The 18,571-nt window shown below is 42.3% G+C and overlaps 2 protein-coding genes across 2 annotated transcripts; both read right to left on the bottom strand.

Moving 5' to 3' along the window:
- Positions 1 to 8,974: 8,974 nt before the first annotated feature.
- On the bottom strand, positions 8,975 to 18,152 carry LOC306928690 (UDP-glucuronosyltransferase 2C1-like; the record flags this gene model as incomplete). The annotated part of the gene is made up of 5 exons (XM_079508960.1): positions 17,737 to 18,152; positions 16,146 to 16,643; positions 10,866 to 11,084; positions 9,944 to 10,657; positions 8,975 to 9,559 (listed from the first exon to the last, which is right to left on the bottom strand). Exons 1-5 carry the CDS (start codon positions 18,034 to 18,036, stop codon positions 8,975 to 8,977), a joined length of 2,316 nt encoding a protein of 771 aa, XP_079365086.1. The 5' UTR covers positions 18,037 to 18,152.
- LOC306928401 (UDP-glucuronosyltransferase 1A5-like) lies at positions 16,535 to 17,714 on the bottom strand. Its single transcript, XM_079508468.1, has one exon. It carries the CDS (start codon positions 17,516 to 17,518, stop codon positions 16,748 to 16,750), a length of 771 nt encoding a protein of 256 aa, XP_079364594.1. The 5' UTR covers positions 17,519 to 17,714; the 3' UTR covers positions 16,535 to 16,747.
- Positions 18,153 to 18,571: the final 419 nt, after the last annotated feature.

The raw sequence follows: 18,571 nt of genomic DNA, 5'->3' as shown, positions 1-18,571 counted from the left end.
GTTGATCCAGTGACTCCCATCTACAGGGAACACCAGAATCCTCCCTGCCTCGCAGGGCCATGGGAGCAGCAAGGAGACCACACATACTCCCAGGAATGAGGACATTCCCCATGCAGGACACGATGGCATGGTGACTAAACAGAGAAAGAAAAATCACACCCATTTGAAGTGAGTGGTGAAACTCTGTGTGGGGGTGCGGAAGTTCCAGACCTACAGGAACGCACCCAGGGTGCCGGCAAGCCGCCCGCGTCCGAAACGGTTGAGAAATGACAGAGTTACCAGGTTCCTCTACTGTACCCTCTACTGTACTGTACTGTACTGTACTGTCACTCTGGGTCGATCTGGATTAAGAGCGTCTGCTAAATGCCTAAATTGTAAATTGTAAAATTGTCACTGTACTGACCCACAGGAACGCACCCAGGGTGCCGGCCCGATTCCGGCGAGCCGCCCCGCATCCAAAACGGTTGAGAAATGACAGTTACACTGTACTGTACTGTACTGTACTGTACTGTACTGTACTGTACTGTACTGTACTGTACTGTACTGTACTGTACTGTACTGTACTGTACTGGCACACCCAAAATCACTTATATACAGTTAATATGTGTGTGTGTGTTTGTGTGTGTGTTAGGTTGCGCACAGGTGGTGAAAAACAACCATGCTGTTTTCGTGCTCAGACGCACCCACCCACCCAGCCAGGCACCCACCCACACATCATCATCATAATTTTTCGACCGCGGTCGAGATCATGGATTCCACAATGCTAGGCCAGACCTCCCGGTCCTTCATTGCCATCCCCAGTTCCTGCCTACTGAAGCATGTGTCCCTTTAGCGATGACATCAGGGAACGACAGCTTTCTACCTCTGGTCCGCCCTGAGGCAGGAACAGCTCTGTAGCAGTGTCCAGCAAACTGCGCTCTTTTGCCAGTGAAGAAACATGGGGAAGGTTGCCGTATATTAGATTAGTCGATGGGTGGCTCTTACAAGACAGATTTTGCGCTCTCATTAGAAGGCGGGTGTAAGTGCCATCCAACCGATTCTCTTGTTTCTTTGAAAGTGTCCATGTCTCGGAACCATAGAGTAGAATCGGCTCAACGGTCCCCACCCACACACATAGCTCCGAAAGGGAGTGGTTGCACCACTCAAAAAGTTAAAATACAGTAGTGATCCATTATCGCTCAGTTTAGTTTTGCACAAAAACACTCCTTGAGCTAAATTTGGCCATAGCCAAGCCTGGCCATAGCCTAAATGTGCTGACCTCATCATATTTGGGATGGCGGCTATGGCCGTTTTAGCCGAACGAGTGTTTTTCGTGCAAAACTAATGCTTGCAATGGATTCAGAATCATGAAAAACCCCTAGTTTAACCTGTCACGAGCTACTTAAAGCAGAATTTTGAAAATGTTGCCTTATATTGGATGTTAATGGTAACCCAGCAGGTACCCCAGCTTATTATTCTAATTATGAAAATTGCCCAACATATGCAAGTTATAGCATCCGGCAGTTTCTACATCCTGGGGACCCATACTCAACATTTCTAACATAAAACTTTAGGGTACTCAAAATGTCCGGGTTCACAATCGGGCTCTATGGGCTGGCAAGTAGACTACAGGTATATCTCTGCTCAGCCATCAAACATTTACAATGGGTTCTGTGACTTTAAAGGGGAATTCCACTCATTTTCAACATTTTACTAGGTCATTAATATACCTTAGAAAAACCATTAACATTGTGAAGTAGGCTACATCTTGATGACATCATCAAGATGTACTTCACAATGTTAATGATTTTTTTCAGACCTACAGTTCTAGGAAACACAGACTGGGGGGACTTTTTTATTATTTCCACACAGCTCTAAGGTATATTAATGACAGTAAAATGTTGAAAATGAGTGGAATTCCTCTTTAAATAGGAAGAAGCACAGCTGAACACTAATTGGGCCAATTTGGGCCAAACCAACTCCTGTCGGTGGACAGGGAGATTTGTGTGTGTCACAGAGGGATACTGGACTCTAAAAAGACTTTGAAGAAGCAAAATACTTGAGAAAATGAAAGATCTACAAGCTCAAAGGAACTTAACTGTATCTAAATGTATTTTGTGCCAATTCTGAACACATTCTGACATGTTGTGGATCATGTTAACCCCTATAATTTGGTCCTGTCTAGTGGGAGGGGCCATGGGGGGTATATAGCTGCAGAGAAATGGCATTTTCATTCACTAGCAGTGTTGGAATTTATGGCAGTTACAGGACTGCCAATATAGACGATTCAGAAACGGGTCTCATGGTCGCAGGCAATGTATTTCCTGTAGGCGGAGACGACATATCTGCGGTTTCCCTGCACCTCCTTCTACTACAGTGAATGGAAAAGTGACTGATGTTAGTCTGCCTCAAACGTTACTCTTTTACCTGCTTTTTACTAACACTAACATTACAAAGATGCCCAGAACATCGGGATGAACCTGTGTAGTTTATGGCTGCTCCAACAGTAGTGGCAACATTCCAAAAAAACAAAACTGAATGTCAAAATATCTACCGCGGTGGCTGAGACTAGAGCCATATAGTAATGGTTGAGTCAAAGCAGTGAAAGGTCAGTCTTACCCAATACCCAATCTTTCCGTTTTAGGATCACAAGGCTGCTGTACTTTATACCTCATACTTTAATGCTTAGTATGAGGTATAAAGTACAGCAGCCTTGTGTTCCGGAAATTTACAAGAAGAAGAAGAAGATTTTCATTCACTCTGCTGAGTGCTGCTGGTCGAGGAGAAGTTGTCAATCAAGGAGGTGATGTTCTGATTTATCCTTTTTGTAACAATTCTGTTATTTGGATATATCCTGATCTTTTGTTTTAGTATAATGTTTGATTTACTTTATATAAAAATGCCTGATTTGTGGTTTTAATGATTTATAATTTTCTTTATTTTTTATTTTCTGATTTTTGGTCTCCTTTGTAATGCTACTTATTCTGCACTGTTCAATTGGGGAAAATAAACCTTGTTAAAACTCTGCCCAACTGCGTTGCCTTGCCATCTTTGATGTATAAAGGTCATACACTACCCTAGACCTAGAATGCCTGTGATAATTTAATTAACTTCGTAAATGTTCATGTATCATAGGCATAGAACGGTCGCTACTGTCCCTGGTTGAATTCAATTGTGTGCGGCCTTAATGTGATAAATGCTCCGTTTGTACTCACCCATTAAATAATTCCAAAAACATGGAGTGAAATATGGTCCTCTAGTTTTATATCCATGTGAAAGTTCTGGCACAAAACGTGTATTTAATAAATTATCTCCACTTTTTCAAGAGATGCACACGGACGTCTTTCTCTCCGGGCGAGGGGGGACTGGAATGATCGATGAACTGATTTTAGACGTCATCACCAATTGACAAGGGAAACACAAAAGTTTGGGTCACACAATTGGCAGGTGGTGTGATTAATTACCCAGCACCTATCGCAAGGCACCTGCCAATTGTGTGACCCAAACTTTTGTGTTTCCCTTGTCAATTGGTGATGACGTCTAAAATCAGTTCATCGATCATTCCAGTCCCCCCTCGCCCGGAGAGAAAGACGTCCCTGTGCATCTCTTGAAAAAGTGGAGATAATTTACTAAATACACGTTTTGTGCCAGAACTTTCACATGGATATAAAACTAGAGGACCATATTTACGAAGTTAATTAAATGATCACAGGCATTCTAGGTCTAACACTACCCTCACCTGAGACAGGGTTGTGACACGAGTCATATTTATTCCTATTTTACTCAATTGCTTAAAGGGCAACTTTGTTTTTGTTTTTCAACCAAGGTTCATGTTTTAGGTAATGTTTTACAAACTTTTAGCCGACATAGTATGGCAGCCCCCAAGTAGTCAGTAGTTCAGACACATGAAAAGCAACTACTGTGGCCAGATGTAATTTCCTGGGGTCAAGTAGTATAGGGACTATAGTTAATGATAAAGAAAGCGCCATAACATTTTGTAAAAGTCCTATTTAGCGACTTGTTCAAATGCCGCTGCCCCCCTGTCAAAAACGGCTAAAATCGTTAAAACGAAAGAGCAGTAAATTAAACCAATGGTTTATGTAAGGCAGTGCAGGTTAACCCATTTATTTAGGTCTGACCTCAAAATTTAAAAACAATCTTCTAAATCCTCCAGTTTTCTGAAATAAATATTCACGATTTTTAAAAAATAGCAGACCTACAAGCTCGTAGCTCGCCACTAGGTGGTGCGCTATGAGCTTGTAGATCTGCTATTTTTCTAACAATGTTTAAAACACAAAGGGGTTCCCACCCAAAATGGGTTAAAGTCATGCCGGTGCAAAGCAACAATAACGTGGCTGCTCCAGCACCACAAAGTCTTCACATTGTATTATTTCTAATGACATTTAATGAGGTCATTCATAAAAACAATGTGTGTACTTATATCCAAGAGTGAACTCCATCATGGGTCAGAGCACCCACCCATGACATATGCTATTATATCGTATGTCAGTACACTCCGAGTCCTCAGCCATTGGCTCTGTTAGATGTGCAGTACCACAGAAGCTGTCTGTTTTCTGTGATGGTGCTTACCTGCGCTGTTCAGTGATAACCTCTGTTTTAATAAAAGACCCAGGGGGTGTCCGTCAGGGGGAGCTGGGGGTACGGCCGTTCCCCAGTCCGGTACTCCAGGGGCCTGGCCTTCCACCTGTGAGATGATCACGATTAGTCACCGACCTTTACTTGTTTGCACTGTGCAAGTTCTCTGCCTCTTGGAACGAGCAGCGGGCCCATGCAAAGCATTATCTCGGGGTGCTACAAATGTCTATCTACGTCCTGTAAGTAGACTTGTAAGTGTGGGGGGAGGGGGGGATTGTGCGCTCTGACTTGTTCCACCTGTGAAACGTCCTTTTAAGAACTGCTCTGCCTCAGTTGACCTCCCTGCATTTTCATCACCCTGACAATCATAGATAATATGGTATATTAAGATCATGACATCTGTTTCTTGAACCCCTCATATATATGCATTGTGTAGTGTACTTATTCTCAATCTCTCCAAGTTGTGTATTAATCATGAGACACTATCTGTGTATTCCTTGACCTTATTACCCCTAAATCTTATCCAAGTCTGATTGTTAACTGGCTATTATTGCTCCTTGCTCTGCTAATGAGTACAAATCTGGTGCTGCTTCCACACAGCAGCATAGCACTACAGCTGGCGGTGACAAAGCAACAGGCCAAAGTCATTTTCATTGGAAGACAGCCACATGAAGATGTATAGTGATGCCTAACTCTTGTCGCGGCATGATGTGCTTGGTGCACTACAACAGGGGTTCTCAACCCGTGGGTCGCGACCCCTCGGGGGGTCGCCAAATTATTTTAGGGGGTCCCCAAATTATTTTCAAAAATATATATATATATATATATTTTTTTATTTTTATTTTTTTTCACGATTTTTCAAAAATAGCAGACCTACAAGCTCGTAGCGCGCCACTCGGTGGCGCGCTATGAGCTTGTAGATCTGCCCAAAATGGTTTAAGGTTATTGTAGCAGTCAATTTATATTGGGGGTCGGGAGGGGGCGGGGCGGGGGTCCCGAGACATTGCCAAAGCATTTCCGGGGGTCCCCGGCCAAAAACGTTGAGAACCCCTGCACTACAAATCAAAGTTGAGCTGGTCTCTATTTATTTTCTGTGGCAATGCAGTGAAGCAAAAATAATGTTTTTGTTTCACCATTTCCACTCCAATACTCTCTCCACACAAATCCTCGTTTAAAGGAGTGCTTCACCCATTTTCAACTTTATCTTCATATAATTGCATGCCCTCACTAATGTTCAATTTAAGATGGCACCATTTCTGTGTACTTGCTCTGTGTCTCATAGATGGGCCATTGACAGTTCAGAAACCTGCCTAACAATAAGTTATAACATCACTGATGGGGATTCCAAGTTAATAGAAACGATCTTCCTGTAAGGTTGGCATGCTGACATGGAAACCATTGTTCTTGCATACAATTTTATATAAATGTTTGAAATCTTGTTTGAAATTACCAACCCCCACTGGTAGGCTGGTTTCTTGGCTGTCAACAGCCCAACTGAGCATTAGTGAGGACGGACTATAATAAAGAGGTTGAAAATAGGATAAGGAGTCCTTTAAATGGAAGAAACTCTCTCTTGCCGTTAACCAGTTTTCTGTGTCATTTAAACTACCGGTACATCCTCCAATTACCATTGGGTGTAAGCAAGATTTTAGAAAATGGTGAGTAGTTCCAGGAATGGTTTCAGGAATTGAGCCATTTCGTTTGGCCATAATGACTTTGTCCTGGATTGCAGCTTAAGAGTCAATAAATAGTAAATATACTAGAACCATATCCTAAAAAATATATAATAATGCATTGAGTGAAAACTCACCTTTGCTGGAATTGTCCTGTTATAGTTTTCAGGTGGTCACTACTATATGTAATCCATTTGAGTCCAAAAGTCTGAACGTGACCATTAACGTGAATGGGTCTCTTATCAGTATCGCAAGGTTACACAAGGCAGATGTCATTTAAAACCAGCGCTGTCTGAGAAACATGAATGATTCACAAATGTATGCTCTTTCACCTCTTTTTACTACACGTTTTGTCAACCTATCTATAGCTTTCCTGTGTTTTGTAAGCCGAATTACATCATAAGACCATGGAGCCTGTTTCACCAGATTACTAAAGGGTATTAGCCGGTTCTGCAGAATGTGCTGGACAGAGGAAAGTTCATGTGACAATGCCACAGCTGAGGAAAGACGGTAAACAGGAAATTCAATGGAACAACAATGACCCAACAATTCAGAATTTGTTTGATCTAAATGGTTGTAGGCCTATATAAACAAAATTTAAATTAATACAATGTTTTCCCCCATGTGTTCCACCAGCATTCAAACGGTCACATGGAAAACATGATCGTGTTATAGCCCTCTCGGAAACGGCAGGCAACTGTTTAGTCTGTGATTGAGGTTCTTTATTTTTCTCACAATTTAGTCCTTTAAATGGAAAAGCCTCCCCACAAATGTGTAGCCAGTGATATTATACCCTATACTGGATCACCTGCCATTGAGGAGCCCCCACCGGGAGGATCTAGCTCCTCCGTCCGACTCCTTCCATTCAACAACCCCCCCCCCCCCCCCCCCCCTCTTCTCATCGTTGTGTGGGTCCTGGACATGCAGTCCACACACTATAGGTTTGATTGACAGCTCCCTCACAAGCATGTTGGTTTTTGAGGAGCGCTAGCCCCTCCTATATACAGCTTTGAGTCCTTAACTCGTGTCACATTTGCCATTGACAATGAAAGGAGAATTTACGTCATGTGTCTGAACAAATCAGCTTTTTGTGGCAACACTAACATTAAATGCCAATGAATGGAGAATTTAGTCAATTTACGTCGTATGTGGATGAGCAAATTGGCGTTTCTAAACACAGTGCAACTGTTTTAAAGGAGCATTCAGTGATTTGGAAAACCACCCAGTCCGCCCCGGTAACAAAATGTGCACATGCACACTCTACAGTGGGGGGAAGTGCAACAAGCCAACAGCATGTGCACCAAGGCCCGCCCCCACTCGATCATGATTGGAGGAAGGCCCCACTCATCCTGATTGGATGAAGGTTTTGCCACCCGCCACCAAAACTGAAACTAGGGTTTTTTGACCCCAGGGGCTCACTGGGGACAGGGAGGAACTCCTTATATGGTCAGCACACTCTATAGTAGGGAGGATTATCCAGAAAAAAAGAAAAAATAAGTGATATTTGAATTAAGTCAAATCACTGAATATACCTTTAATTCAGCTTGGTGGCACATCATTTCAGTTATCTTACATGATCATGGTGAAAAGATGAGTTAAACATTGTATCATAGTTAAAAGATAACATATGTTGACAAATTAATTCATGAAGTATATTCATTTTTTGTATTGGATGATGTAACGACAAGAGCGCCCCTCACTTCACACGGTTGTGATTTGTTTTAATTGTTCCACCTATAACGGAAGGCCAGAGGGGAGCAGAGGCAATGATTAACAGGCAAAGTGCCATCTGCTGGCTAAAATAAGGCGTCCATTGCATCTGAAGAAGCTTAGAACACAGAGAGAAAAACACCTGGCATGGCATACCGGAGTCGTTTTTAAGAAACTTAATACACTTTTGAAGAACCATGGCAAAGACGCTAAAATGTTGTTAAAAATAATTTCATTATACCTTTAAAACCCTGTAAGACCCGGATACATTTCTACTTGCAAAAAATAGATTTCAATCTTACTACTACTTTGTACTACTAGGATGTTAAAAAAAAAAAAAAAAAAAAGTTTAATGAAAATGTTATGCACATTTATAATAATTATTAAAATAATAATAATAAATTAATAATTTACATTCGGTGGATATCTTTCACAATAATACATGATACATGTTCTAGACATTCTAATGATCACACAAATATATGTATTACATGCATTTTAGTTACTTTTATCAGGGTTAAAGATTAAAGGTCATAGGTCAATTTTGATTAGAAATTGAGAGTCCAGAGATTTTGAAGTTGTGTAAATTTGTGCCTCTATGGGGGGTATTTATATGCAAATATCATGACCAATGGCATTGCAAGACTAAACAATGAACATCAATGATGATGTTTAGGTGAAAAAAGAATAGAAAAGAAATAAAAATAATTAAGTGATTAATTAAAATAAAAATGTTTTACAGGGGAAATGATGGAATTTACAATGTGAAAGAGACGTATCATTGCATAAGTGACATCACATACTGTGCCAGGTTAGTTTGTCTGATGCATTATGTTGCAGTATACGGATGTGATGGTCATGGTATCTTTATTGCAGATTGATTGTCCTAGTATCTATATACACTTCACCAAACCTGTCTGTGTATCGATCTGTGTCTGTCGCTAGCATAACTTGGACACCGTCCGACCAATCAACTTCATGTCTTGGTGTGTGGACAAAGTCAACTTTCTATTGGGTCATTGTTGCTTATTCTTGATCTTCCTCCTTCCTCTGCAGCACAGGAACCTGAACATGATCGCAGTAGTGAACATGAGGAGACCTACAGCAGTCAGCAGAAACACGAACACATCCACAGAGTAGTATGCGTACCATGGCATCCTATAGGCCTCAGTACGCAGGTGAGCTGCCCCGTTGTGACGCATCACAAACTCCACCCAGAAGATGGCGTGGTCCATAGGTTTGATGGGTTGATCCCTGTGCAGACGGGAGAGTCTCTGCATGTTCTCCCTGTAGGTGTCTTGGTGGAGCACCTCGTTTAGACCCTGTGCAAACGTGCGCCCGTTGACGTTGGCGAGCTCTATGATCTTTGCAGCTCCTTTCTCCTGCAGACGCAGCAGGTTGTCATACTGGTCAAAGAACAGGGGTATGCCGAGAACGGGCACTCCGTGGTAAATGGCCTCTTGGACTCCGTTGGTTCCTCCGTGAGCGACGAAGGCCTTGATCTGGGAGTGACCCAGCAGGTCCCTCTGGGGCATCCATTCCACTATCAGGGTGTTGTTGCCCAAAGTAGAAGGACGTTCACCGATGTGCCTCCATATTACCTGACAATGAAATGAAGAATAAAATATATATTAAAATATATTTATATAAATATATATATATAAATTATATTTATTATATATAATTTAGACAGCTTGAATTATTTCCAATTGGTAAACTATAATCTGCTTGTGGAAGGACAGACAGACAGACAGTCTGTCCTTCGCATTTCTCCAGAACAGTTAATTAATTATAGGCCTACTTGGCGACTGTATTACTGAGGACTCAATGAAGCGATGTGCTAATTGTGAAGTCGATTGCATGTGCTGTTCTGCAGAAGCAGCAATGTCCCGAACAGGTACTGCACTATAATGTTTATAATTACAGACTGATTGAGCTTGATTCCTCAAGGTTCATTTAATGAACAAGTCTAAAACGACTGTTACCTTCTGTGGCATCTTGGCAAAGACGCTGGCGATTTCATCTGCGATCTCACTCGGTAAAGCTTTGACCAAGGTACCCAGAGTCATGAGGACCACACCGTGCTCACCAGCGCTCTGGACAAACTCCTCCAACTCTGCCGGCAGTGGCTGGCTCGGCTTGCACTGGTACCCTCCTATGTAGACAACGTTTGGCATGGTGGGCCGAGGGAAGTCGAACACGAAGTCTGTCCTGAACAGCCATATGTCGGCCTCCTGAAGGAGCGTTATGATGTCACATTCCCCCTCTATGTATTTGTCACAGAGAGCATCGTAATGAGGCCCCACGATGATCTTTTGCTGGAAGACTATGAGGCTGTAGAACAGCATGTTCTTGACTCTCTGCATGAAGCTCATCTTGTCCGTGAGGCCGGATCCCGGTACAGGGATGTATGAGAGAGGAGAGGGAGCTATGGCAAACTGTCCATCTCCACTGGTGATCCAGCGGACATTGAGCACCAGGGGGAGCTTGAGATACTTGGCCAGAATGACTCCACCTGTGATGGCAGGGTCTGTCAGTACCAGGTCATACTGGGCGTCCAGCAAGCTCTTGACCAGGCGTTTGTCCTCAAGCATTCGAGTGACCAATTCACAGGACATTTGATGGACGTCGGAGATCAAGGAGAACAAGTCTATGGTGATTTTTAAGAACGTGAGCGCTGAGGTGCTTTCCCGCTGTAGCTGAGAAATAAACAAAATATATACAGTATACATCATTGGATTGGATCACTTATTAATGAGCAATTGAGTAAGTGGGTGGATGAATCAATTGGGTTGTATTTGATTGACTGACAGAGTAATGAAATCATGGATTAAATCAATCAATCAATCAATCAATCATTCAGTCAGTCAGCCAGTCAGTCAGTCAGTCAGTCAGTCAAGTCAGTACCTTAATGTGCATTTCCAAGAACTCCCCGAAAACGTCCTCAAAGACAGGTTCCTCGTCGATGACAATGGTGTTGTAATGAGGTGAATCGTCTTTGATGTACCAGCTGTTGGACGATGTTATGACGTCCATGTGGTGTCCTCTGGCATGGAGTTCCTCAATCATGACCTTCATGTTGATCCAGTGACTCCCATCTACAGGGAACACCAGAATCCTCCCTGCCTCGCAGGGCCATGGGAGCAGCAAGGAGACCACACATACTCCCAGGAATGAGGACCTTCCCCATGCAGGACACGATGGCATGGTGCCTAAACGGAGAAAAAATTACTCATATGACGTAAATTCTCCATTCATTGTCAATGGGAATGTTATATTTGTGTACGACAAAAATAGCTGATTTGCTCGTCCACATATGACGAAGTTCTCCATTCATTGTCAATGAATGTGATGACCTCATCACTTTTGTGATGACGGCTATGGTCGTTTTTATCCCAAGGAGTGTTTTTTTGTGTAAAACTAATTCTAATGCTGAATGGGTTAAGAATCATGAAAACTTCCAAGTTTGCCACATCACATGCTACCTAAAGCATAATGAAATTTAGACTTTTTTTTTGCCTTATTATGCTTGAACAGGTTGTTAAGGGAAATTGAGTCCCATTGTTTACAATGGCAAAATCTGCCGGAGGATTTTCATGACAAGCAACTCAGCGGTCGGTGCACTAAACATAGGCAGTCTAGCCTGAAAGACGAGCGTATATTGCTGGCATTCAACCTGTTAATGGTGGCCGTATGGATTTGGGGATTTTTCCCGCATTTTTGAGGGATATACAGGTTTAATTTTTGTCTTTAGTTCAATGTTTGTTTTGTAAACGCCATTGACAATGAAGGGAAAATGTACGTCATAATGTGCCTCATTACGTCATATTGTCTCTTTATTGTTAATGGCGTTTAATGTTTGTGTTGGCACCGTTTGTTTTACATCACCATTACATCACCTAATCAACATGAGTTAGACTTTAATATATTTTGCCCACATTTTTGCGAGGGGCATGGGGGCTCAATTCCTTTTTTAATCTTCATAGATGATAAATGCATGCCGGTCCACAGAGCAAAGCAACTGCACTCACACAAAGTACAACAAAACTGCTCCACCGACAGTCTTCATATTTGATAGTGGGTCAGGAGCTCCCTTACTGTACATCGTTTTATATCATAGATCAAAAGCATAATATTGGTCCTGTCATGTGAATAATGCACTTATACCCCATCTCCCCATGTCGGGTTAAACAAACGCTGAGCTATCTGTGTATTTAAGATTCAAGATATTTATTATTGCACGTCATACACTACACGAGAGTAAAATACTTCGGTTGTGAACATTGTAGCAGAAATAACAAGAATTTTTCGAAACGTTAGTCGTTTTTGTATACTTAGCACCTAATAAAAGGCTCTAAATGTCCGTGCTGCTCCAGTCTCTTCTCCTTATGCAAGAAAAAGTATTCCTCAGACTCTTATCAGCAACTCTGTCAACTGTGGTTGGAATTATATCTGCTAATGACAACAGGTGTGAAGAGATATCTGCGTAGTCATTGCTATCTTCCAGCTTGAGTGTGTGTTTCTGAGTGCAAAAATATGACTTGGGACTCAGTTAGATGTTTGTACCGATGGGTGTGCAAAACTGTGCATTATGAAAAACGATTTGAGAAATTGGTGAGTTGGTCAAGGAATTGTGCAACTGAGAAAAACTGTAAACGGAGTGATTTCAGTTGGACATAATTAACCAATAACCTTGTCCTGGATTGCATACGATTCTGCCTTATCCCTGAACAAACCAGAACAGTGTTAAATAATTGAAAATGGAGGACCCTGATGTAAACTTAGTCTGTAGGCCTAGTGCTTTTTCTGGTTTTATCCTCGTAGCAGTTTTTGTATTGACATGTGCTGCTTTTGTTTGAAATTTGTTTGACCCATTCTACAAACTTTGAATAAAATTTCCAATCAATCAACCAAAGAAATCCTCTTTGAACAAAATGTAAAAAGGAGCTAAATAATTAATCTATAATGAAAGAATATTACAATGCATTGAGAGTGAACTCGCCTTACCTTGAACGTCCTGTTAGTCTTCAGGTGGTCACAACTGCATGTGTAGACATTCCTACATACATTTGAGTTCAAATTCCAGTGACCATCTGAACGTGACCAGAAATGCAGGTCTCTTATCAGAAATATCACGAGCTTACACAAGGCACAAAAACATCAATGATTCATGAACCACATGCGGAGGAACTCTTAACCGGCCACAGACTAACAGGATGACGGACTAATGTGCAGTCCCCACTGTCACCTGTGTATTTAGTTACTCTCTAGGCCAGGGTTCCCCAATTAACTTTCCTCAAGGGCCATATTTTGACTAGGGTACCAGGCTGGGGGCCGAGTCCGCACGCGCAAAGAATTGGGGTTTTTATTTTTTCATTATTTAATTAAAAGTTGTTCTCAACCAGTCGTCGAGGGGATGCCCAGTTTGACATGCATAGGCTACTGACCCCCATTTAATGCCATTTATATCTGGGACCACCCCCCCCAAAAAAAAACAACGTATATATATATATATATATATATTTTTTTTTTAATTCTTCCAGGGCCACAACGGGGCTATTAGATTCTTCGATAGGAAAGAAAGTAAACAGGAAATTCAATGGAAAGAAAGATCCAACAATTCAGAATTTGCAAGATGTCATAAACATCTTAAACTTATAACACATTTTCCCCACACCTGTTCCCCCTGCAGTATTTGAAAATCATCATGGAAATCATCATTGCTCGTTCACATTACATGGGAAACAGCAGGTGACTGTTTAGTCTGTAAATTTGTTCCCGGCGGTTGAATGTTAATTTGCAACATACAGTAGCTGAACTGGGAGTGCATGCATGGCATTGTAGACATCCATATGGCAACCTGATGTTTGTAATAATAAATACACACTTATATAGTGCATTGATCATGTTCTGGTCATGTCTTGAATTGGCCCTTACACATTTTTAAATGAGAGTGAAAGGGGAAAAGAATCTCACAGGGAGCCATTAGGACTGCACATGGGTGGACGAGAGCCTAGTTGACCAAGTCCCTGAAGGCTCTGCTAGGCCCGCTCCTGTTTTCCCTCTACACTAAATATCTTTGCCAAAAAAGGGGTCAGCTGTTGGGCTTTGCACTATATAGGCTACAGCTGGAGAGAGCCATGAGGTTGTACTGCCTTAACACGTGCCTTGTGTTTGTTTGATTTACTAGTAGAATTTGGACTTCAGCAAACATACAGTAGATGTGTAGTTATTTACCTTGTACAATAGCTTTAGTTGTGGTTGCTGCAAGTGAACTGGCAAGCACTGGGAATAAACATTCACCTCTACACAAACAAGTCTCTGCAGTTTCCATGTACCGCCTTCTTTCACACTCTAGGCTGTTCTACAGCTACACATATCAACGACAGTATAAAACCTGCACACATACAAAGTAAAACATTCATAAAATACAACAACCACGTCACCCCCTCAACAACTGAGACACACATGCATGCATGCACACACACACACACGTCCCTGCTTTTAAAAGACTACACATTTTGGGTGTGATATATTTAGTGTGATGAATCTGGTATAACATACGAGCTTGGACTGCATTTTGACATTTTTGAACTGTGTTTATATCACAGTGGAAGAGACTGCTGTAATCAGCATAGAAATGCTACAAATGAAGTGGCTGTGGCTCAGGAGGTAGAGCAGGTCCTCCAATGATCCGTGGGTCGGAGTGTCCTTGGGCAAGACACTGAACCCTATATTGCCTCCAATGAGGCAATATAGCTTCATAGCTATACCTTACCACCATTGGTGCTAGCTTGCCACCATTGGTGTGTGAATGTGGGAAGTGACCGAGGACGCTGGCGTCGACTGTTCGCCACTTCACCTCCCAATGTATGAATGAATGAACCAAGTGCTTTGAGCACTTGGAAAAGCCCTATACAATACATGCGTACATAAGTATATAATATAAGTCAATGAACATTTTATTGGAAGTCAGACTCAGCAGTATAGGCTGCTACAGCTTTTGACAATAGCCACATTGGTTGTTGTGAGTAAAGCTGCACACACAACCGGTACCACACTGCTCCTTCTTTATAAATTATTAATGCTATAAGTGCACTAAATTACCTGGTGACATATGATGACCAGTCAATGTTGTCAGTTGTGCAGTGAGAGGTCTAGAAATGCCACAGAAAAGGGAATCTCAAGGGGTAGACAACTGGATTGTCTGGTTGAGTCATCATTATAGGAAATATGTGTCTGCTCACTCACATACAAATCATTATATCAGTTTGTATGAGTTAAATGGAAGGTTGGATAAAGTAAGAGAACATAAGGGTAACCGTGGGTCCTGGGAATAGATCAGTGGTTCTCAACCTTTTTCTTGTTTTTGCTCTGGACCACTCGCACATTTCAGTTCAAATAATGCCTGTGCTTGATATAATTTGTTGCACGAATTGTGCAACAAATTAAATCAAGTCATTATTTGATTTCAAGATTTTTCTCCCACACCTTAAACATTTGAATTTGATGTATTATTTTGATGTATTTAAACATTTTCCCATGGACCAGTATACAAGCCTAATTACCGTATGCCATGAACCAAGGGTAGTCTCGTCTCGTGGGCCATTGGTTGAGTAACAGTACACATAGACATTGCATAGACATAGAATGCATAGCAAGTTTTACCAAAAACGAGGGTGGTGGTCCCTGCTTCACAATTGGTTTAAAACCCCTGATCTAAACTTAACAATATACTATAAATAGCCGGAGAAGCTTTAACTGGCATGTAACTCCAAAGTGGAAGATTTAGAAAGTGTGACACATGGAGGAACAAAAGTCCAGAAAGGAAAACCAATATGAAACCCACAAAGGCCAACAGAGATCTCTACGATATCCAATACAAGGCCCACAGAGTTCAACACTGTTGCAGTGCTGCTTCCAGGTGCCAAAGCTCCCGTCAGTGCTGCTTCCAGGATAACTCTGATGCCAAACTAGAGAACCCTTTGTTTATGTTCTATAATCATAATAATAATAATCCACATGCAGTTTCTGTATGTAACTGTTCAAATACATTAGGAGTTAACTGTATTGCATTTGTGGACAATGTATATTCTTAGGTCATTGTTGCTTATCCTTGATCTTCTTCCTTCCTCTGCAGCACAGGAACCTGAACATGATCGCAGTAGTGAACATGAGGAGACCTACAGCAGTCAGCAGAAACAGGAACACATCCACAGAGTAGTATGCGTACCACGGCATCCTGTAGGCCTCAGTACGCAGGTGAGCTGCCCCTTTGTGACGCATCACAAACTCCACCCAGAAGATGGCGTGGTCCATAGGTGTGATGGGTTGATCCCTGTGCAGACGGGAGAGTCTCTGCATGTTCTCCCTGTAGGTGTCTTGGTGGAGCACCTCGTTTAGACCCTGCGCAAACGTGCGCCCGTTGACGTTGGCGAGCTCTATGATCTTTGCAGCTCCTCTCTCCTGCAGACGCAGCAGGTTGTCATACTGGTCAAAGAACAGGGGTATGCCGAGAACGGGCACTCCGTGGTAAATGGCCTCTTGGACTCCGTTGGTTCCTCCGTGAGCAACGAAGGCCTTGATCTGGGGGTGACCAAGCAGGTCCCTCTGGGGCATCCATTCCACTATCAGGGTGTTGTTGCCCAAAGTAGAAGGACGTTCACCGATGTGCCTCCATATTACCTGACAATGACATGAAGACCATCAGAGAAGAAATTTTAAGTGCATAATAGTTTTCTGAAATCAAGGCTTACTGATTAACTGATTAACATTGACTGTATGTCGCATCAAAATGTTAATAAAGACCAAACTGTTACCTTCTGAGGCATTTTGGAGAAGACGCTGGCGATTTCATCGGCAATCTCACTCGGTAAAGCCTTCACCAATGTACCCAGAGTCATGAGGACCACACCGTGCTCACCGGCGCTCTGGACAAACTCCTCCAACTCTGCCGGCAGTGGCTGACTCGGCTTGCACTGGTACCCTCCTATGTAGACAACGTTTGGCATGGTGGGCCGAGGGAAGTCGAACACGAAGTCTGACCTGAACAGCCATATGTCGGCCTCCTGAAGCAGCGTCATGATGTCACATCCGCCTTCGATATATTTGTCACAGATAGCATCGTAATGAGGCCCCACAAGGATGCTCTGCTGGAAGACTATGAGGCTGTAGAACAGCATGTTCTTGACTCTCTGCATGAAGCTCATCTTGTCCGTGAGGCCGGATCCCGGTACAGGGATGTATGAGAGAGGAGAGGGAGCTATGGCAAACTGTCCATCTCCACTGGTGATCCAGCGGACATTGAGCACCAGAGGGAGCTTGAGATACTTGGCCAGCACGACTCCACCTGCGACGGCAGGGTCTGTCAGTACCAGGTCATACTGGGCATCCAGAAAGTACTTCACCAGGTTTTTGTCCTCAAGCATTTGAATGATCGATTCACAGGTTAGATAATGGGCCTCGGAGAGCATTGACAAAAAGTCTTTGGTGAGTTTAAAGAAAGTTAGCACTGAGGTGCTTTCCCGCTGTGCCTGAGAAAGAAATGAAACATACATCATTGCATGAATTCATTCATTGAGTGAATGAAACAATGATGCGATGGATGGGTTTTTGACCATTGTTGTGATTATTTGTCACCCTTTTGATTACTTGACAGTGAGGAAATCAATCAATCAATCAATCAATCAATCAACCAACCAACCAACCAACCAACCAACCAACCAACAAGTTACTTGTCCACTTTTCTCCCAGTGTATCAAACTGTAATGGTGTGTACCTTCATATGGACATCCAAGAACTCCTGGAAAAAGTCCTCAAAATCAGGTTCCTGTTCGATGACAATGGTGTGGTAATGAGGTGAATCATCTTTGATGTACCAACTGGTGGACGCTTTTATGACGTCCATGCGGTGTCCTCTGGCATGGAGTTCCTCAATCATGACCTTCATGTTGATCCAGTGACTCCCATCTACAGGGAACACCAGAATCCTCCCTGCCTCGCAGGGCCATGGGAGCAGCAAGGAGACCACACATACTCCCAGGAATGAGGACCTTCCCCGTGCAGGACACGATGGCATGGTGCCTAAACAGAGAAAGACATTTTCAAATACATTAGCGATGTATTATCTCTAAGCGTTGTTGTATTTGTTAACACATTTTGACCTGAGATCAGATTCTAAAAATGTCTTCTACATCCTGACAGTTTTCTGAAAAAGCTATGTTTCTATGTCAGTGGTTCTTCGATTTTTCAAAAATAGCAGACCTACAAGCTCATAGCGCGCCACTCGGTGGCGCGCTATGAGCTTGTAGATCTGCTATTTTTCAATAGCTAAAGCATGACATGATGCTAACACCTAGACTAGTTAAAAAAAAAGAATGTGCTTTGTGCATTACAAGCCTGGCCATTCAATAGGTCAAGACCATATTCATCTATTGGTCATTTTAATATGTGAACCGTGCACTTATTCTCCATCTCTGTACCTATCAAGAATGTTATTGCTACATCTCATGCACGAGTACAATTATTTGATCGTGGTTCCTCAATAGTAGCAGCAATTACAACAACAATAATAATGAGATACAACAACTTTAGTAAGCAGACAAGTATTTGTA

The sequence above is a fragment of the Electrona antarctica genome, assembly GCF_951216825.1.
Source record: "Electrona antarctica genome assembly, chromosome: 8".
NCBI lineage: Eukaryota > Metazoa > Chordata > Actinopteri > Myctophiformes > Myctophidae > Electrona > Electrona antarctica.
The sequence above is the reverse complement of the archived record's forward strand: the minus strand, read 5'-3'. Positions and strand labels throughout refer to the sequence as shown.